Here is a 22,977-nt window from a genome sequence, read left to right on the forward strand (position 1 = left end):
TTTGCTCAATTTCAGTTTGTGAGAAAACAGGCAATTAGTGTAGGGAATCATTGCACTACCATCTAAATCGCTGTGAAATATATTTTCAATAACAATTTTTTTTTTTTTTTTACAGATGGTGACCCAAAACCGAAAGTAAAAGGCTCAAGTGCGAGTTTCCGCCATGTTAGGGGGACATTGAATGAGGGGGAGGGGGGTGATTTGTTTTGAATGCAGCCTAGTGCTGTTGCAATTCACCTAGCTTCCACATAGGGGAGAAATTCAGAGAGATTGTAGGTAGGTGTAGCACCTTTAACCAAGCCCTACTTTGATATTTGTCACTGACTACTACCAATGTGCTGTCGTGAGAATGATTTGAGAGATCTACACTTAATAACTAAATAGATTCACTGTTGCAATCAAACTCATTCCAAAGGGTAGGTTTAACAGAGCAAATTGAATGTAACAATACTTTATAAGTCATATCATGAATGATACATTTAGGCCTATATAGCATTTGCCAAGTCATCAACAGTTATTGTTTCAATTCAACCCAGAGTTCAAATAAAAATCAACAATATATATAGGTCTAGGGTTTCAAGATTTGGTTGATTTCAAAATTTAATCTACAAAATTATAATTAATACGTTGTATTCACATCTCCATCTCAGCCAAATATCTAAGTGTAACGGATTTCCTCTTCGTCTGAGGAGGAGTAGCAAGGATCGGACCAATGTGCAGCGTGGTAAGTGTCCATAATAGATTTTGAATAAATCAAAATGAACACAGAACAAAAATAACAAAACACGAACAAACAACCGAAACAGTCCCGTATGGTGCAAACACTGAAACAGGAAACAATCACCCACCAAGCACAATAGAGAACAGGATACCTAAATATGGCTCCCAATCAGAGACAACGACTGACACCTGCCTCTGATTGAGAACCATACTAGGCCAAACACATAGAAATATAACAACAGAACAAAACATAGAAAAACAACATAGAATGCCCACCCCAACTCACGCCCTGACCAACTAAAATAAAGACATAAAAAAGGAACTAAGGTCAGAACGTGACACTAAGTTAAATAATAGGACTAAATCAAACTTTATTTGAAGAGTATTTAAAGTTTGATTTGATGTAGTCCTATTCTTTAACTTTTTTAACTTTGAATCCAACATATTATTAATTTGTGTAACAAACTGGATATTGAATTGTGTTTGGTTGTCAACACAACCAAATATCAACATTTGAAGGAGATAGTTCCATCTGTGCCACTGCCTTAGTCTGGCTATGATTCCAGTTTGTGTTCAGGAAGCATGCAAAGGTCGCAGGTCTGTGGAGATCTTCACAATTGCTTTAATAATCTTCGCATAATCTCAAACCGCATTGATTACTTGGACCATGTACAGTATTTTAATCTTGATTGCACACCAGTTAATTTGGTTGTGCTAATAAATAAAGCACAGTAATAACACATTCATTTGTTGTATTTATTTTACCTTTATTTAACTAGGCAAGTCAGTTAAGAACAAAATCTTATTTTCAATGACGGCCTACCAGGTAGCCTTGTGGCTTTGTATAAATACAAAATATCTGATATTGTATTCTCATTTGAACTCTGTTGTGCTTTTAAATTTGAAAGCACAGTGATAACACATTTAGATGACAACTAAACCAAAAATCTGACATTTTTTTTTCATTGGAATTTGGTTGTGCTTTTAGATGGTTGAAAGACTGAGAATTCAACACATTTCTGGCTGTTTCTTTGAGTGGGTGAATAAAGGTTGAAATCTCAATGATCAACGTCTCAACAATCAACGTCTCAACCAAATATTACCCACATTTCCACGTTGAAATTCTGTAATGTGCCTAGTGGGATGCTCCTAGTTGCCAAACTGAACCAATTAGTGATTAACGGATTAGTGAACTATAATCAAGTCAATCTATCTGATTTTCTCTATTCGTTAAAAACCAGCCGAGTAAAACGTATTGCAGTTTATCTTGGACATTTACCGCACGAATCATGTACAATTTGGTAAAAAAATTACAGTAATATATAAACTGCATTACAGTAATGAACACTGCACAAAAGTAATCTACCAACAATTATTTGTGTTAATGAGAAGCTGAAGATGGACTCACCACCAAGAAAGATATCAGAAGCCAGTAGGAGCTTTTTAACCTCATACTGTCTGGTCCCAGTCAAGTCTGTGGAGACAGAGAAGAGAACATACTGTAGTTAAAAATTATGTCAACTCAAAATTCGTTTTTCTAACAGAAAATTGGGTGCACATACAAACAGAACCGGGTTGTTGTTTTGAAATACGATAAGGCAGCCTTGAGTTTGGACTGCAGAACAACATTCATTATGCCTGAATGCAAATATACTGCAACAGTGGTTCCCATAAGTTTTCCTGTGCCGGGTTGCAGTGTGCATTCATGTGGAGGGAGGGAGAGAGAGAATCATTATACTGTCAACAGCATACTGCAGAGGTGCTTCTTTTTCAAGTTGAGTGGCTGGACTGTCATGCCTGGGAGTAATATTTATTCTATTTTAATTGTTTATTTCTTTCTATATTTTTACCTTTATTTAACTTGGCAAGTCAGTTAAGAGCAAATTCTTACTTACAATGACGGCCTACCCCAGGCCAAACCAGGACAACTGTGCACCACCCTATGAGACTCCCAATCACAGTCAGATGTGTTGCAGCCTGGATTTGAACCAGGGACTGCAGTGTCTTAGACCGCTACGCCACTGCACTAATCTAGCCCATGAAAGGTAGATTAGAATTCCCCTCAGGTCTCTACTTTGGACCTGCAGATCCCCATTGTAAGCCCATTATCTGCTGTGTTACGCCAATCAGTGTGCAGCTGTAGATTTTCACACCTCACTGGGGCTCCAGAGCAGGTTCCATACTCAGCTGACAGACATGCATCAGTGAGCATGTCATTGTGACTGACTTTGGAGGTTGGACTGGGGCTGGGGGAGTGTGAGTTCAGTCTAGGTAGGATAACGGTCTAGAGAGGTATAACGTTTCTTTGATTAAGCACTTCATTATTTTAATGTGTTACTTGAAAAACTATAAACCCTTTATGAACATTATTGATGTGCCATCAATAGCAGTGGCTTGCTCTGGTGCCTAAGGAGCAGTGTAGGAAAGGGAAGTATATCCATTCAAGCACATTCTGTACCGTACAGCCTGACAACATCCTCAGAACAGGCTTATAGTAAAACTAATAGTAAAACAAAGACAAGAGACAACTGTCATGGTCCTCTGAACAGCTTTCAGTAGATCTAGGATCAGCATAACCTCCCCGAATCCTAACCTTAACCAGTAGGATGGGAAACAGTAAAACTGACCACAGATCAGTGTCTAGGTGGAACTTCATTGAACTCCAGCCGTGCACAGCCAGTAAAACCCCCTGTTCATTTATGCATGCCAGCTCCAGCTCCTAACCCTTCCAGATGGCTGTGGGCTGTGCCACACAGAGAACAAGACTCTTACCCATTGCTGGCATGGCTTACCCACCCGCCTGTGAAATGGTGCTCAGAGAGAAATGGGGAATGGGGGATATTGTAGAAAAATACCAATGTGTATTTGTGTGGTACCCAGCCATGGGAAGGAAAGAAGGAGAGAAGGCTGAGGATTGGAGATTGTAATGTAAGTGCCAGTTTTATATTTTTACCTTGATCCTGTCTTACTACTGTGAGGCAGTGTCCCTCAGGCTATCGTGTCGGGTCTTTGTTCCAAAAACACAGTGTTAATGACATACTGTTATGAGTTATAAATACAATACAAGAACACCTCTGATGCTGCTTATAAGCCTTACAGTTATAATCAAAGTCAAAACACCAATAGTGGGAACAGAGTGATACTCATGAGGTACACTACATGACCAAAAGTATGTGGACACCTGCTCGTCAAACATCTCATTCCAAATTCGTGCGCATTAATATGAAGTTGGTCCCCCCTTTGCTGCTATACCAGATTCCACTCTTCTAGGAAGGAATTCCACTAGATGTTGGAATATTGCTGCAGGGACTTGCTTCCATTCAGCCACCAGAGCATTAGTGAGGTCTGGCACTGATGTTGGACGATTAGGCCTGGCTTCCAAACCGATCTCGACAAACAATTTCTATATGGACTTCGCTTTGTGCACAGGGGCATTTTCATGCTGAAACAGGTAAGGGCCTTCCCCAAACTGCTGCCACAAAGTTGGAAGCACAGAATCGTCTAGAATGTAATTGTATGATGTAGCGTTAAGATTTTCCTTCACTGGAACTATGGGGTCTAGCCCAAACCATGAAAACTAGGCCCAGACCATTATTCCTCCCCCACCAAACTTTACTGTTGGCACTATGCATTCGGGCAGGTAGCGTTCTCCTGGCACCCGCCAAACCCAGATTCGTCAGTCAGACTGTCAGATGGTGAAGTGTGATTCATCACTCCAGAGAACGCGTTTCCATTGCTCCAGAGTCCAATGGCGGCCCTAACAACCCAAAAGGACAAGTCTCTGAATGTCCTTGAGTGGCCCAGCCGGAGCCCGGACTTGAACCCGGTCAAACATCTCTGGAGAGACCTGAAAATAGCTGTGCAACGACACTCCCCAGCCAACCTGACAGAGCTTGACAGGATCTACATAGAAGAATAGGAGAAACTCCCCAAATACAGGTGTGCCAAGCTTGTAGTGTCATACCCAAGAAGACTCAAGGCTGTAATCGCTTCCAACGGTGCTTCAACAAAGTACTGAGTAAAGGGTCTGAATACTTATGTAAATGTGATATTCCAATTTTTTATTTTGTATACATTTGCAAAAATTTCGGAACCTGTTTTTGCTTTGTCATTATGCGGTATTGTGTGTAGATTGATGAGGGGGAAAAAATAACAATTTAATCAGTTTTAGAATAAGGCTGTAACATAACAAAAGGTGGAAAAAGTCAAGAGGTCTGAAAACTTTCCGAAGGCACTGTATCTAGGGAATAGTGTGCCATTTGTGTTGCATCCTCTGTCTCCCTCCCTGGCTCAGACATCCCTCTAAGACAGGGATGGGCAACTGGCGGCCCCCCTTTTGAAGGCCCTCGTATCATCCCCCCCCTCAAAAAAAAAGCTGTTGCAAATTAAAATAGTAGAATACACAAGGTGCAATTGTTTTATTGGCTGTGCATCAACAGTTTTTCTCTTGTTATGTCAGTCACTGATAGTCTCTCAATTAGCCCATGTCAGCTGACATGTTTTAATCTAGAGGCCAGCTATCTAAACCTGTAGTAATGAAGGTCGAATTAGAGCCCGGAGGGCCCCTCTTGGATTTGTTAGTCAATCTCACTCAGATATCATATTAAAAACTGTAAGAGTTGCCCATCCCTGCTCTAAGACGTGTGACACAATAGGGAGAGAACGCCTCATTATCACAGAAGTTGAGTTTCAACAAGATGAATGACAGCCCCAGTCAACATCAATACTGATGGCTGTTTACTAAAATGCGACATAAGTGAATTGTGAGCTATTATAGTCAACACTGAGGGAGTGTTTAGCTGCGTCAAAAGGAGAAACAATATAGGCTTTATGGATATCTGTGTGGCTTTATGGATATCTGTGTGGCTTTATGGATATCTGTGTGGCTTTATGGATATCTGTGTGGCTTTATGGATATCTGTGTGGCTTTATGGATATCTGTGTTTGACTTGAGACACTTTTCTGTCTCTCACTCTTTCTCACTCTCTTTCGCTTTCTCTCTCTCATCAGAATAGTTTTTTCCCAAGCCGAGTTTATACAGTACTATCCACTCTGTCTTAATAAAAAAAAGAATGTGCTTTCCGTTCTGCATGAGCCACAACATCTTAGCAACACATTAGCTAGTTAACCCCAGCCTTGTAGGCTAAACCCCAGACTATAATTGACGCCCTAGGCATATTTCTCTTCCAACTGGGGGAGTCACAGCGCTACAGTATCTCTGCTTAACCCATTAGCTCAGTAGCTCAACAACTTCTACACAGAGACGTATGGAGACCTTAACATCAACGGGCCATTATCTGAACCTATGACGTGTGGTATGTGGAGTTACAGTACTCTATATGTACCCACTACGGAGACGGGGCTCTGTGTGTGTAATTCTCATGCAGCGGACAGAGAAAGGCACTCACTAGCTGGAGAGTGCATCTATAATGAGATGGCACTTTAAAGCAGCAGTAGCAGTGCTTTCCATCGCTGGGGACAGGATGGTGATGTGGATCAAGTGGGGCTACAAGGGTTATATGTAGAGGGTGGGGACCTCTCCAATATAACTTTACACAGATTAGCAGAGCCACTTAGGCTACTGGTTGCAGAAAGGCGAGGACTAGATGAGAAGAGAAGAACACGGCAGTGTAAGAGACCAACAGTAAAGAGAATAAGTTGCCGAAGTTTGATACATCATGAAGCAATGTCAATACATTTATTTGGTTTGGGAAAAATGAGGCCACGATCCAGAGCAAAGTTTTCCAATAAATGTGTAAGAAATTATGCAATTTTTTAAACTTATATTGCAAATCAATTTATTGTATTTTAAGTGGTTCATAGCTCTTTGCTCTTTTGTCCTACCTAGAAAAATAATTTTAGAATTCAAAGCAGACCCAACATTAATTCATACCGAAGGTCAAGCCGCGAACTCAATGAAAGAATAATAACTCCAGCCCTAAAAGGGCTTTCATTATGGAAGTGAAAAGAGATATCTCAGAGTGATGGAATGCTTGGACACCATGGCCTTTCCATGCTGGGTCTCTCTCTCCTGGCCTCCCCCCTCTCTCTATCCCTCTCTGTTCCGTTATCAGTCTGTCTGTCACCTCTCAGAGCAGGGTGATGATGTCACCTCTCCGTCTGGGTCTGGATGGTTCCAGGCTGATTATTCCCAGCCTGTATGATCTAGTGACAGATCCATGGTAACACATATGTGGCCTGGAAGCCAGGGTGATGGAGGTCCACTTTGGCCCTGACATGTCATTGTATCAGACATCATTATTCAGTCTGGTTTGGCCACACGATCCACCGGAATGTTCTGGAGTTCAATCTCGAGCCAGACCTGACTGTATGGAAGTATGCAGAGCCATATATTAAAAATATTATTCAAATGCTAGTATAGTTATTTATTATATTGATCTTAAATATATGGCTCTGAAAGTGTGTACTCAGCAGTACTCGTAGGGAGGCTTGTATGGGGCAGATAAAAACACATGTTCGGCGTGAGTAACGTGTATGTTTACATAGAACGTGGTTGACATTGGAGTGTATAAATTATGTTTGGTGACAGCGATGTCATGTTCATTCATGGGAGAGAGTATAGGAGTGTTGCATATGTATTGCGGGTTACATGTTTATTGTGTGTAAATAAGACGTCTTGAATGGCAGAGGTTACACATTCTTTATAATCCACACAGTACCTGAGAGACCCATTCATTCCCCACTTAGCTCAGCTCACGTGTTAGTTGTTTAGGTCAAGTCAGGGGTAATACACCCTTAGTGTAGTTGCCAACAACCGGATGTTTCCAGTTTTCAGGGATACAGCTAATTCAACGTAGTAATTCAACGTAGCTTCCTTTCCCGCTGAAAACTGGATGTGGGAACTCCACTCAGGCGTTTTCTTTTAAGACACAGTGTTGTACCAGATCTTCAGTTTCTTGGCAATTACTCGCATGGAATAGCCTTCATTTCTCAGAACAAAAATAGACTGACGAGTTTCAGAATAAAGTTATTTGTTTCTGGCCATTTTGAGCCTGGAATTTAACCCACAAATGCTGATGCTCCAGATACTCAACTAGTCTAAAGAAGGACAGTTTTATTGCTTCTTTAATCAGAACAACAGTTTTCAGCTGTGCTAACACAATTGCAAAAGGGTTTTCTAATGATCAGTTAGCCTTTTAAAATGATAAACTTGGATTAACTAACACAACGTACCATTGGAACACAGGAGTGATGGTTCTGATAATGGCCCTACGTACACTTATGTAGATATTCCATAATAAATCAGCGGTTTGTCACGGATCCCTCCGGAACTGTCATTACGCAAACCCGGTCCCTATTCCCTTTGATTAGTAATTGTATAAGTGTGCCCTTGGTTTACCATTGTCCTGTCGATTATTGTTACAATGTCCGTTGGTTTGTGTGAGTACCTGTGCTATGTTGTTTTGGTTTTCGTGCCACGTATATTGTGCAGATGTTTACGGGTCTCGTCCCGTGTGATAGTCATTGTGCGATTGTGTATTTATTCAAGCTACTCCTCTCTCTTTTGTTTGGGTTTCTACCCTGTGTTTTGTATAGGTGTTTGTTTGGTCTTCGTCCCCATGCCTTTACACGACACGCTGTAATTTGGGAAATAAAAACCCCTATTACGCATTCCTGAGCCTGTCTCCCGACCCATTTATACCAACATGACACCGTTTCCAGCTACAATAGTAATTTACAACATTAACAATGTCTACACTGTATTTCTGATCAATTTGATGTTATTTTAATGGACAAAAAAATTGCTTTTCTTTCAAAAACAAAGACATTTCTCAGTGACCCCATACTTTTGAATGGTAGTGTAGCTGTGGCTTTATGGGCCTGAAACCTGTTGGATGTGATTAACATGGAGGCCTACCAAATGCGTATGGTGTTCTGCCATTCTCCCTGGATGAGAGATCTTTAATCTAAGTCTCTGTCTGGGAGCCTGATATAGTTTTTTTTACTGAGGTTGTACATTGAAACTCAGCCTGCCTCTGCTGTTTCTCTTGCTCATTTACTGGTGTATCATTCAGAATGATAAATTGGATTTGTAAATGTTGGGCCTAGTACAGATATTAAAGCTAGAATCCTTTGTTGCTACATCCATTTTGAGACTTCTAATTAATGATATATACCAATTGATTCTTGAATAATATACCTTATAAATGCCTCATGAGCTTAGATCAGTCATACCCCATTAGAACCCAAAATATAAGCTTGTTTGTAAACATTGTTAATGTAAACAAACACTGTATAGCCTCAAAACATGGTTAAAACTATACATGATGTTATATCATGGATGCTCAGTCCTTGTATCCAAATCTCTAAATATTAATTTGAGAGTGGTTACATTTCTCCAGCCATGTCCCTTAGCTTTTCAGCTAAACGGGCGGGAAGTAGCTTTGTTACTGTTTCAGTTAAACATTCTAGCTAATACACAGCCATAATCTCCTGCCTGTGTTGGATGTAAACATTTTTATTGTTTAACTGTTTAACTTTTGAGCTGCGGGCTTACACCTGAGTAGATCAATTTAAAAAAGTTATTTCACCAATGTTGTTATTGTGAAGATCAGCTTGGATAAAAGAGCTCAGTAACCCCTTATCCTATCAGTAATGGATAAACACATGTATCCAGGCATCCAAAGAGACAGACAGCATTTTTCATCCCATTGGTCAGACCTTGACATAATACTTATCTTGTCCAATAACATTTTTAAGCCCATTTTCTTCAATGAAAAACACAAATTCCATATTAAATTCAATATGAGATCGGTCATAAGAGCAAAAGCTATTGAGCTGTAACCCAATGTATTTGTCATGTTCGTCGTATGAATCGGACCAAGGTGCAGCGTGGTATGCGTACATTCTTCTTTATTAAAGAAAGAACACTGAACAAACTAACAAAACGAACAAAACGAACAAAACGTGAAGCTATATGAAATAGTGCAGACAGGCAACTAAACATAGAATAAGAACCCACGAACACAAAAGGGAAAATGGCTACCTAAATATGATCCCCAATCAGAGACAACGATAAACAGCTGCCTCTGATTGGGAACCATATCAGGCCACCATAGACATACAAATACCTAGACCTACAAAACCCCTAGACATACAAAAACCCTTGACAATACAAAAACTAGCATTCCCACCCTCGTCACACCCTGACCTAACCAAAATATAAAGAAAACAGAGATATCTAAGGTCAGAGCGTGACAGTATCTGTCCCTTCTGCTATAGTTATCCTAACAGAGCACAGGAGGTTAATCCCTGCATGAGCAGACCAGAGCTGTGTACCAAATGGCACCCTATTCCCTTTATAGTGCCCTACTTTTTACTCTATTCAAAACTAGTGCACTATATAAGGCAGGGTTCCTCAACTGGTGGCCCGCCAGCAAACTGTAAAAACACAGGGTAATCAGCGTTTGTGATTTTAATTTAAGAAATCTGTTCCCCCCTAGTATTTCCATGCATAATAGAGAGACATGTGATCGTATACAAATGTAAGCACGGTTTGAAATGATTGTTTTATTCAAATATCACATCTGTTTGGGCTTCTTGCGGTCAATTTGCAGTTTTTCAAAATATATGTAATTATGTTCTGGCCCACCGACCTCCACTCAATAAAAATTAAAAAACAGCCTGCGGATAAATCTAGTTGATCATTTACATATGGGCAACCATTTAGCAGACACTATTTCCCAGAGTAATTAGGGTTAAGTGCCTTGCTCAAGGGCACATCGACAGATTTTTCACCTGGTCAGTACAGGGATGGAAACCCGCGACCTTTCGGTTACTGACCCAACGCTCTTAACCCCTAGGCTACCTACCACCTAGTGATCACCGAAATAGGGAATAGGGTGCCATTTGAGATGTATGCCAGCTCTATCCTCTCCTCTTCTGCCCTTGAGAAGGAGCACCCTTCACTGTGAGAGCAGCTTTTATTCTCTACACAATGGAATGGAATACAGGGAGGAAGAGGCAGGCAGCGTCAAGTGCTCTGGTGGTGAGCCTCTACAATGTAAGCCTTTACTATCTGGTGAGCCTCTACAATGTAAGCCTTTACTATCTGGTGAGCCTCTTCAATACAAGCCTTCACTATCTGGTGAGCCTCTTCAATACAAGCCTTTACTATCTGGTGAGCCTCTTCAATACAAGCCTTTACTATCTGGTGAGCCTCTTCAATACAAGCCTTCACTATCTGGTGAGCCTCTTCAATACAAGCCTTCACTATCTGGTGAGCCTCTTCAATACAAGCCTTCACTATCTGGTGAGCCTCTTCAATACAAGCCTTCACTATCTGGTGAGCCTCTTCAATACAAGCCTTCACTATCTGGTGAGCCTCTTCAATACAGGACATCAGGGCTAGGGAAGGGGAGTGAACAAGTGAATATGGATACAATACGAAAAAGGATAGAGTTTTGTTTTAACAGGAGAAGGCCATGTTGGACCGTGTTTTGGAACTGAGGCCCATCTTAGGCAGCATTAGGTGGAACTATTTATAACAGAGGTTTTATGTTTGTAGGGGCGCCTGCTGAGAATCAACCAGTATTTCCTCCCTCAACACTTTGAATGTGACAACATGGAATTCTGTCGGGTGTCGTAAACTCCCAGTCCACCCTGTCATAACTCACACATATAAACTTCCTTACGCGCCTGTCTGTGTGCTCTGAGGATAGAACCTTTAAGCACTCCGTTTTAGAGTGAGGCAATATCTTAAAATTAGCCAGCTTTTTCCACCTTTCCATCTCCTCAAAAAATATTTGGACATTAACAGCTGTCCTGAAATACACTGAGGTTTTTTATTTACAGTATCAGTCAAATGTTTGGACATACCTATTCATTCCAGGGTTTTTCTTTATTTGTACTATTTTCTACATTATAGAATAATAGTGAAGACTTCAAAACTATGAAATAACACATATGGAATCATGTAGTAACCAAAAAAGTGTTAAACAAATCAAAATATATTTTATATTTGAGATTCTTCAAAGTAGCCACCCTTTGCCTTGATGACAGCTTTTCACACACTTGGCTTTCTCTCAACCAGCTTCATGAGGTAGTCACCTGGAATGCATTTCAATTAACAGGTGTGTCTTGTTAAAAGTTAATTTGTGGGATTTCTTTCCTTCTTAATGCATTTGAGCATCAGCGTTTGAGCATCAGTTGTGTTGTGACAAGGTAGGGGTGGTATACAGAAGATAGCCCTATTTGGTAAAAGACCAAGTCCATATTATGGCAAGAACAGCTCAAATAAGCAAAGAGAAACAACAGTCCATCATTACTTTAAGACATGAAGGTCAGTCAATCTGGAAAATATCAAGAACTTTGAAAGTTTCTTCAAGTGCAGTCGCAAAAACCATCAAGCGCTATGATGAAACTGGCACTCATGAGGACCGCCACAGGAAAGTAAGACCCAGAGTTACCTCTGCTGCAGATGATAAATTCATTAGAGTTACCAGCCTCAGAAATTGCAGTCCAAATAAATGTTCAAGTAACAGACACATCTCAAATCAAAATCAAATCAAATCAAATTTTATTTGTCACATACACATGGTTAGCAGATGTTAATGCGAGTGTAGCGAAATGCTTGTGCTTCTAGTTCCGACAATGCAGTAATAACCAACGAGTAATCTAACCTAACAATTCCACAACTACTACCTTATACACACAAGTGTAAAGGGATAAAGAATATGTACATAAAGATATATGAATGAGAGATGGTACAGAACGGCATAGGCAAGATGCAGTAAATGGTATAGAGTACAGTATATACATATGAGATGAGTAATGTAGGGTATATAAACATAAAGTGGCATAGTTTAAAGTGGCTAGTAATACATGTATTACATAAAGATGGCAAGATGCAGTAGATGATATAGAGTACAGTATATACATATGAGATGAGTAATGTAGGGTATGTAAACATTATATTAAGTGTCATTGTTTAAAGTGGCTAGTGGTACATTTTTACATAAATTTCCATCAATTCCCATTATTAAAGTGGCTGGAGTTGAGTCAGTATGTTGGCAGCGGCCACTAAATGTTAGTGGTGGCTGTTTAACAGTCTGATGGCCTTGAGATAGAAGCTGTTTTTCAGTCTCTCGGTCCCTGCTTTGATGCACCTGTACTGACCTCGCCTTCTCATCGGCAGTTGCCGTACCAGGCGGTGATACAGCCCGACAGGATGCTCTTGATTGTGCATCTGTAGAAGTTTGTGAGTGCTTTTGGTGACAAGCCAAATTTCTTCAGCCTCCTGAGGTTGAAGAGGCGCTGCTGCGCCTTCTTCACAACGCTGTCTGTGTGGGTGGACCAATTCAGTTTGTCCGTGATGTGTACACCGAGGAACTTAAAACTTACTACCCTCTCCACTACTGTCCCGTCGATGTGGATAGGGGGGTGCTCCCTCTGCTGTTTCCTGAAGTCCACAATCATCTCCTTTGTTTTGTTGACGTTGAGTGTGAGGTTATTTTCCTGACACCACACTCCGAGGGCCCTCACCTCCTCCCTGTAGGCCGTCTCGTCGTTGTTGGTAATTAAGCCTACCACTGTAGTGTCATCCGCAAACTTGATGATTGAGTTGGAGGCGTGCATGGCCACGCAGTCGTGGGTGAACAGGGAGTACAGGAGAGGGCTCAGAATGCACCCTTGTGGGGCCCCAGTGTTGAGGATCAGCGGGGTGGAGATGTTGTTACCTACCCTCACCACCTGGGGGCGGCCCGTCAGGAAGTCCAGTACCCAGTTGCACAGGGCGGGGTCGAGACCCAGCTTGATGACGAGTTTGGATGGTACTATGGTGTTAAATGCTGAGCTGTAGTCGATGAACAGCATTCTCACATAGGTATTCCTCTTGTCCAGATGGGTTAGGGCAGTGTGCAGTGTGGTTGCGATTGCGTCGTCTGTGGACATATTGGGTCGGTAAGCAAATTGGAGTGGGTCTATGGTGTCAGGTGGGGTGGAGGTGATTTGGTCCTTGACTAGTCTCTCAAAGCACTTCATGATGACGAAAGTGAGTGCTACGGGGCGGTAGTCGTTTAGCTCAGTTACCTTAGCTTTCTTAGGAACAGGAACAATGGTGGCCCTCTTGAAGCATGTGGGAACAGCAGACTGGGATAAGGATTGATTGAATATGTCCGTAAACACACCAGCCAGCTGGTCTGCGCATGCTCTGAGGACACGGCTGGGAATGCCGTCTGGGCCTGCAGCCTTGCGAGGGTTAACACGTTTAAATGTTTTACTCACCTCGGCTGCAGTGAAGGAGAGCCCGCAGGTTTTGGTAGCGGGCCGTGTCAGTGGCACTGTATTGTCCTCAAAGCGAGCAAAAAAGTTATTTAGTCTGTCTGGGAGCAAGACATCCTGGTCCGCGACGGGGCTGGTTTTCTTTTTGTAATCCGTGATTGACTGTAGACCCTGCCACATACCTCTTGTGTCTGAGCTGTTGATTTGCGACTCTACTTTGTCTCTATACTGGCACTTAGCTTGTTTGATTGCCTTGCGGAGGGAATAGCTACACTGTTTGTATTCGGTCATGTTTCCGGTCACCTTGCCCTGGTTAAAAGCAGTGGTTCACGCATTCAGTTTCATGCGAATGCTGCCATCAATCCACGGTTTCTAGTTTGGGAATGTTTTAATCGTTGCTGTGGGTATTACGTCGCCGATACACTTTCTAATGAACTCGCTCACCAAATCAGCGTATTCGTCAATGTTGTTGTTGGACGCAATGGGGAACATATCCCAATCCACGTGATCGAAGCAGTCTTGAAGCGTGGAATCAGATTGGTCGGACCAGCGTTGAACAGACCTGAGCGCTGGAGCTTCATGTTTTAGTTTCTGTTTGTTGTCTGGAAGCAACAAAATGGAGTCGTGGTCAGCTTTTCCGAAAGGAGGGCGGGGGAGGGCCTTATATGCGTCGCGGAAGTTAGAATAACAATGGTCCAGGGTTTTACCAGCCCTGGTAGCACAATCGATATGCTGATAGAATTTAGGGAGTTTTGTTTTCAGATTAGCCTTGTTAAAATCCCCAACTACGATGAATGCAGCCTCAGGGTGTGTGGTTTCCAGTTTACATAGTCAGATAAAGTTCGTTCAGGGCCATCGATGTGTCTGCTTGGGGGGGAATATATACGGCTGTGATTATAATCGAAGAGAATTCCCTTGGTAGATAATGCGGTCGACATTTGATTGTGAGGAATTCTAAGTCAGGTGAACAGAATGACTTGAGTTCCTGTATGTTGTTATGATCACACCACGTCTCGTTGATCATAAGGCATACCCCCCCCGCCCCTCTTCTTACCAGAAAGATGTTTGTTTCTGTCGGCGCGATACGTGAAGAAACCAGCTGGCTGCACCGACTCCGTTAGTGTCTCTCGAGTGAGCCATGTTTCCGTGAAGCAAAGAACGTTACAGTCTCTGATGTCTCTCTGGAATGCTACCCTTGCTCGGATTTCATCAACCTTGTTGTCAAGAGACTGGACATTGGCGAGTAGTATGCTAGGGAGTAGAGCGCGATGTGCCCGTCTCCGAAGCCTGACCAGAAGACCGCTTCGCTTGCCCCTTTTACGGCGTCGTTGTTAAGTGTCGCCGGCTGGGATCAGATCCATTGTACTGGGTGGAAGGCAAAACACAGGATCCGCTTCGGGAGAGTCATATTCCTGGTCGTAATGATAGTGAGTTGACGTTGCTCTTATATTCAGTAGTTCCTCCCGACTGTATGTAATGAAACCTAAGATTACCTGGGGTACAAATGTAAGAAATAACAAGTAAAAAAACAAAATACTGCATAGTTTCCTAGGAACGCGAAGCGAGGCGGCCATCTCTGTCGGCGCTCAACATCAACTGTTCAGAGGAGACTGTGTGAATCAGATCTTCATGGTCGAATTGCTGCAAAGAAACCACTACTAAAGGACACAATTAAGAAGAAGAGACTTGCTTGGGAAAATAAATACAAGAAATTACCATTAGACATTAGACTGGTGGAAATCTGTCCTTTGGTCTGATGAGTCCAAGTTTGAGATCTTTGGTTCCAACCGCCATGTCTTTGTGAGACGCAGAGTAGGTGAACGGATGATCTCCGCATGTGTAGTTCCAACCGTGAAGAATGGAGGAGGAGGTGTGATGGTGTGGAGGTGCTTTGCTGGTGACACTGTCTCTGATTTATTTAGAATTGAAGACACACTTAACCAGCATGGCTACCACAACATTCTGCAGTGATACGCCATCCCATCTGGTTTGCACTTAGTGGGACTATCATTTGTTTTTCAACAGAACAATGACCCAACATACCTCCAGGTTGTTTAAGGGCTAGGCTGACCTGGCCTCCACAATCACCCGACCTCAACCCAATTCTGATGGATTGGAATGAGTTGGCCGCAGAGTGAAGGAAAAGCAGCCAACAAGTGCTCAGCATATGTGGGAACTCCTTCAAGACAGTTGGAAAAGCATTCCAGGTGAAGCTGGTTGAGAGAATGCGAAGTGTGTCCAAAGCTGTCATCAAGGCAAAGGGTGGCTACTTTGAAGAATCTAAAAATCTAAAATAGATTTTGGTTTGTTTTAACACTTTTTTGGTTACTACATGATTCCATATGTGTTATTTCAAAGTTTTGATATCTTCACTATTATTCTACAATGTAGAAAATAGTAAAAATAAAGAAAAATCCAGTGAACAAAGTCCTATTGTTAGTAACAGTCTGAATATTTAGGGTATGATTCATTAACACACTCACTAACAGGGAAGGATGAAGTAGGATCATCCACCAGTTTAATGATACATCTGGGATGTATCCCAAATGGCACCCTATTCCCTTGATTGTGCACTGCTTTTGACCAGAGCTAGGAATAGGGAATAGGGTGCCATTTGGAATACAGTTCTGGTTGATTGCTGCTCTAACATCTCTGTAGACTGATTTACATGTGTGTCATTGTATCCTATGCTAATGTCATTGGGACCCCTGGGATGTGGAGGAGATGTTCGAATAAAGAGGAAGATTGACAGTTATTTGGGGATGTTTTCCTCACTATCTATCTTTGTACTGGAACTAGGTCATGTGACATACTGGGAATTCATTAGACAGTGGTGCTGCTACACAGAGATTCAAACCATTCTATTGTTTAACTATATATATAATATCCTAACACCAGTATAGAGAGGAAAGGCATTATAACAAATAACTGGAACCAACATGCTAGTTCATTCACAGGTCAGACAGAACTACAGTCATATGTTTCTGTGATGTTGAAAACATCGGAGGTACATGGAGAGTTACAATATGGATGAAAACACCATGTGTATCGCTGGGTTTTAAATGTTTCAACAGAATGTATTCAAAAACTTTGAGCGTTTGCTTGAGTCTACCTGATGTGCCAGATGGGAAGGGTTTGCAGTTTTTGGGACTTTCCGGTTTGTTTATTAAGCCAGGCAAGCTCAAACAGACACAGATAAAGTATTTGAAACCCAGTTCTGGTGTACAGTATCTCACCAGGATAACAGTTCTCACTCATGAACTCCAACTACATGCAAGACCAGACTGTTAAACTATGGTCTCAGACCAATACAAGTTTTTCTATCAGGATTCAATCCAAGAGCTGTTGCAGACAGTCAGCCATCTCTAAATCATACACTCCGCTTCTTGTAAATCCACTCTGCTTCCAGCCCTGTGGGTAGTAATGCTAGCATGATCTGGACATCCTCGGTTTGTTTGCTCTACTGCAAGGCAATGAAGGCATGCAGCTGTGCTGGGGTGGTGATTGCTGTCAAATATCCAATAATTGACTCACTATTTTCAAAGTTGTCTGCTCTTTGATATCAACAAAGGGAAACAAAAGGAAAATGTAATTCAATTAAAGGAACAACAGTGCTTTTCTTTCCAATGAGCAGATTCTCTCCTGACAGTTCTGATATTTTGTTTATCCCTGGAGTGATGTTGTGTTGTTTAAAGCCCTTGATTTCAGGCCCTTCTCTACCATTGCATAATAGGTATTTTGGAGGGACTAAAAAGTCCTTGATTTTAGGTCTATTATGCGGATATCTACGTTTGAATGAGGGCTGAGGGCTATTTTAAGGGGGAGAATAACAAGTCCTTTCATCTAGCCAACCTTCGCTGTGTTTATACTGAGTCTGTTGATTTCCTTTGACTTTTTCACCAATGTACATCTCATCTGTCAGCGAGTGACATTTGTTCCTCTATTCTCCAACAGCAGACAGTGGAGGACAGATCCAAAGTGACATATTGAATATTGCTGCCAGAGCTTTGGGCTCTCTAGGTAGTGAAGGGGAAAACACAAGCAGAAATAATCCCGATTATTGTCCAGCTCAAAAAAGAGATATACAAGTGTACCAATTTTGTAACGGTGTTCCTCCTCCTCTTCATACGAAGAGGAGGAGTAGTGATTGGACCAACGTGCAGCGGGGTGTGAATTCATAATGATTTATTTAAACAAAACGACGAAACACGAAATAACACTTAGAAAATACAAAATAACAAAACGAACTAAACAGACCTAAACTACGAACTTACATGAAACGAAGAACACACGAACAGGAACAGACAAACCGAAACAGTCCCGTGTGGAAACATCTACTGACACGGAAGACAATCACCCACAAACAAACAGTGAGAACAACCTACCTTAATATGACTCTCAATCAGAGGAAACGTCAAACACCTGCCTCTAATTGAGAGCCATACCAGGCAACCCCAAAACCAACATAGAAACAGAAAACATAGACTGCCCACCCAAAACTCACGCCCTGACCAATAAACACATACCAAACAACAGAAAACAGGTCAGGAACGTGACAGAACCCCCCCCCTCAAGGTGCGAACTCCGGGCGCACCCCTACAACTCAAGGGGAGGGTCTGGGTGGGCATCTGTCCGCGGTGGCGGCTCCGGCGGTGGACGAGGACACCACTCCACCACTGTCTTTGTCCCCCTCCTTAGCGTCCTTTGAGTGGCGACCCTCGCCCCAGACCATGGTCCAGGAACCTTCACTAAGGCCCCTCCTACATAGAGGAGACAGCTCAGGACAGAGAGGTAGCTCAGGACAGAGAGGTAGCTCAGGACAGAGAGGTAGCTCAGGACAGAGAGGTAGCTCAGGACAGAGAGGTAGCTCCGGACAGAGAGGTAGCTTAGGACAGAGGGACAACTCTGTACTAATGGCAGCTCCGGACTGAGTGGCAGCTCCGGACTGGGTGGCAGCTCCGTACTGAGTGGCAGCTCCGGACTGAGTGGCAGCTCCGGACTGAGTGGCAGCTCCGGACTGAGTGGCAGCTCCGGACTGAGTGGCAGCTCCGGACTGAGTGGCAGCTCATGACTGGAGGGCAGCTCATGACTGGAGGGCAGCTCATGACTGGAGGGCAGCTCATGACTGAAGGGCAGCTCATGACTGAAGGGCAGCTCATGACTGAAGGGCAGCTCATGACTGAAGGGCAGCTCATGACTGTAGGGCAGCTCATGACTGTAGGGCAGCTCATGACTGTAGGGCAGCTCATGACTGTAGGGCAGCTCTGGCAGCTCCTGACTGGCTGGCGGCTCTGGCAGCTCCTGACTGGCTGGCGGCTCTGGCAGCTCCTGACTGGCTGGCGGCTCTGACAGCTCCTGACTGGCTGGCGGCTCTGGCAGCTCCTGACTGGCTGGCGGCTCTGGCAGCTCCTGACTGGCTGGCGGCTCTGGCAGCTCCTGACTGGCTGGCGGCTCTGGCGGCTCCTGACTGACGGACGGCTCTAGCGGCTCCTGACTGACGGACGGCTCTAATGGCTCGGGACAGACGGGCGGCTCTAATGGCTCGTGGCAGACGGATGGCTCAGAAGGCGCTGGGCAGACGGATGGCTCAGAAGGCGCTGGGCAGACGGATGGCTCAGAAGGCGCTGGGCAGACGGATGGCTCAGAAGGCGCTGGGCAGACGGATGGCTCAGACGGCGCTGGGCAGACAGATGGCTCAGACGGCGCTGGGCAGACAGATGGCTCAGACGGCGCTGGGCAGACAGATGGCTCAGACGGCGCTGGGCAGACAGATGGCTCAGACGGCGCTGGGCAGACAGATGGCTCAGACGGCGCTGGGCAGACAGCCGACTCTGACCTGCTGAGGCGCACAGTAGGCCTGGTGCGTGGTGCCAGAACTGGTGGTACCGGACTGGAGACACGCACCTCAAGGCTAGTGCGGGGAGCAGGAACAGGGCACACTGGACTCTCGATGCGCACTATAGGCCTGGTGCGTGGTATCGGAACTGGAGGTACCGGGCTGAGGGCACGCACCTCAGGGCGAGTGCGGGGAGAAGGAACAGTGCGTACAGGGCTCTGGAGACGCACAGGAGGCTTGATGCGTGGTGCCGAAACTGGAGGCACTGAGCTTGAGACACGCACCACAGGGAGAGTGCGTGGAGGAGGAACAGGGCTCTGGAGACGCACTGGAAGCCTGGTGCGTGGTGTAGGCACTGGTGGTACTGAGCTGGGGCGGGAAGGTGGCGCCGGATATACCGGACCGTGTAGGCGTACTGGCTCCCTTGAGCACTGAACCTGCCCAACCTTACCTGGTTGTATGCTCCCCGTAGCCTGACCAGTGCGGGGAGGTGGAATAACCCGCACCGGGCTATGTAGGCGAACCGGGGACACCATGCGTAAGGCTGGTGCCATGTAAGCCGGCCCAAGGAGACGTACTGGTGGCCAGATATGTAGGGCCGGCTTCATGACATTTGGCTCAATGCCCAATCTAGCCCTACCAGTGCGGGGAGGTGGAATAACCCGCACCGGGCTATGAACACGTACAGGAGACACCGTGCGCTCTACTGCGTAACACGGTGTCTGCCCGTACTCCCGCTCTCCACGGTTAGCCTGGGAAGTGGGCGCAGGTCTCCTACCTGCCCTCGGCCCACTACCTCTTAGCCCCCCCCCCAAGAAATTTTTGGGTTGTACTTGCGGGCTTTTCGGGCTTCCGTGCTAGACGCGTCCCCTCATAACGCCGGTTCCTCTCTCCGGTTTCCTCCGCTCTCCGAGCTGCCTCCAGCTGTTCCCATGGGCGGCGATTAACTTAAACTTTAGCCCATGGTCCTTTTCCTTCCATGATCTCCTCCCAAGACCAGAAATCCTGCTTTGTGCGCTGTCCGTTAACCCGCTGCTTGATCTGGGTTTGGTGGGTGATTCTGTAACGGTGTTCCTCCTCCTCTTCATACGAAGAGGAGGAGTAGTGATTGGACCAACGTGCAGCGGGGTGTGAATTCATAATGATTTATTTAAACAAAACGACGAAACACGAAATAACACTTAGAAAATACAAAATAACAAAACGAACTAAACAGACCTAAACTACGAACTTACATGAAACGAAGAACACACGAACAGGAACAGACAAACCGAAACAGTCCCGTGTGGAAACATCTACTGACACGGAAGACAATCACCCACAAACAAACAGTGAGAACAACCTACCTTAATATGACTCTCAATCAGAGGAAACGTCAAACACCTGCCTCTAATTGAGAGCCATACCAGGCAACCCCAAAACCAACATAGAAACAGAAAACATAGACTGCCCACCCAAAACTCACGCCCTGACCAATAAACACATACCAAACAACAGAAAACAGGTCAGGAACGTGACAAATTTGCCTATATATCACATACTATTGCCATATTTTTTTACTTAAAACTGAATTATAAGGTGCATCAAGATAAACCCTCAGGGTCAAAAGCTGAGGATCTAGGAGAGATAATAGATCTGTGGACTAGATGGAAGGCCAAAAAGTTCAAATATCCAAATGCTAAAACTCAATCTAGGGAGGTTCTTTGATGCTAGAGGTTCAAAAGATCAAAGAGAATGAGCACAGATATACTCTATGAGAATTATAGGTGCACAAAGGGAGCTTCTAAGAGCTTTGGGAAGTGCAGCGCTTGGTGAATGGAACCAACATTAGTCCGATAAATCAGAGCTGGTAGGAGGCGATAAACTGCCAGAAATAGCTCTGTCTACGTCCCAAATAGCACGCTATTCCCTTGATAGTGCACTCCTTTTGACCAAGTAATGCACTGCATAGGGAATAGAGTGCCATTTGGGACACAAGCTCTGTAAGAGCAGAGAAGCAGACACAGGAAAAGCACATCCCAGACACAGAGCCCAGTGAAGTCAATGGGGACTCCAGGGGGATATCAGTCTTCCATGATACAATGCAGCCAAGGAGTAAGCTACACACTGACTAACCTTAATGGGAAAGAGGAATACTGGTATGGCCTTCTTTCCCCCCATGCTAACCTACCTTCCATCTGAGAAAAAAAGTTTATTTAATTATGCATTTCCTGTAACGAAGAACAATTTGTTTTTCTCTCTGAACACAATATTAACCCCACATAATATTGCTTGTGTACCATAAAAAACTACAATTGTTCAAGTCTCATACCATGCAAATATATTTAAGACATACATTATAAATATCACAAAGAAAAAACAGAAGACATTAAAAAATGATTTCTTATGCAAATGAGTGATCATGCCTCAGCAATTTTCATACCTTTTTTAACTAGGCAAGTCAGTTAAGAACAAATTCTTATTTTCAATGACTGCCTAGGAACAGTGGGTTAACTGCCTTGTTCAGGGGCAGAACAACAGATTGTTACCTTGTCAGCTCGGGGATTCAATCTTGCAACCCTTCGGTTACTAGTCCAACACTCTAACCACTAGGCTACCTGCCTCTCTATGAGAAGATGAGAACATTATGACAGTCAGAAATTAGGTATGGGAGAAGAAGAGAAAGGCAGCGGTTGGGTTGCAGGGAATCCAGATGAATGTGTATGTGATCATCTCATTGTTCTGTTGGTTCCCCGACCGTCAGTCAATCAGCACGCTAGCTACCGCCAAACCACAGAATTTATTGCCTGCATGGTTGGAAGTTTCTCCTCTTCATGCTTTCTCTTTTTTTTCTTTTTTCCTTTCTGTCTTTCTTTCTCTCACTCTTTCTATAGATGTCTCTCTTTTTCTCTTTCCATTTATTTTTCAACAGTATTTTTGTACGATTGTTCCAGATTTGATTATTTTCAGGGACAGCCAGAGAAGGGATCCTTAACGCAGCGTTATTTTCGTATTCCTAACACCCAGTTTCCTTCAGAAATGACAGCGACATGAAAGGTGTATAGGATGCTACTATTGCAGGTAGTTACATTTCAGCTGGGATTCTGATGTCGACCATCTTCTTTTCTTTTTACTACCATTTTTTGATTTAGCAAAATAATTTAAAGATATGAATTTAAAATAAACCATTTATGTTAACA

General features: G+C 43.6%; 1 protein-coding gene across 1 annotated transcript in view; it reads right to left on the minus strand.

Moving 5' to 3' along the window:
• The window catches only part of LOC120022026, a 101,410-nt gene that overhangs the window by 53,132 nt on the left and 25,301 nt on the right, over positions 1-22,977 (minus strand). Inside the window, exon 2 of the mRNA XM_038965824.1 lies at positions 10,790-11,088. Coding sequence (XP_038821752.1) covers positions 10,790-11,088 — 299 coding nt within the window. The remainder of the gene's footprint in view (positions 1-10,789; positions 11,089-22,977) is intronic.

Source organism: Salvelinus namaycush, chromosome 27 (genome assembly GCF_016432855.1).
Source record: "Salvelinus namaycush isolate Seneca chromosome 27, SaNama_1.0, whole genome shotgun sequence".
NCBI lineage: Eukaryota > Metazoa > Chordata > Actinopteri > Salmoniformes > Salmonidae > Salvelinus > Salvelinus namaycush.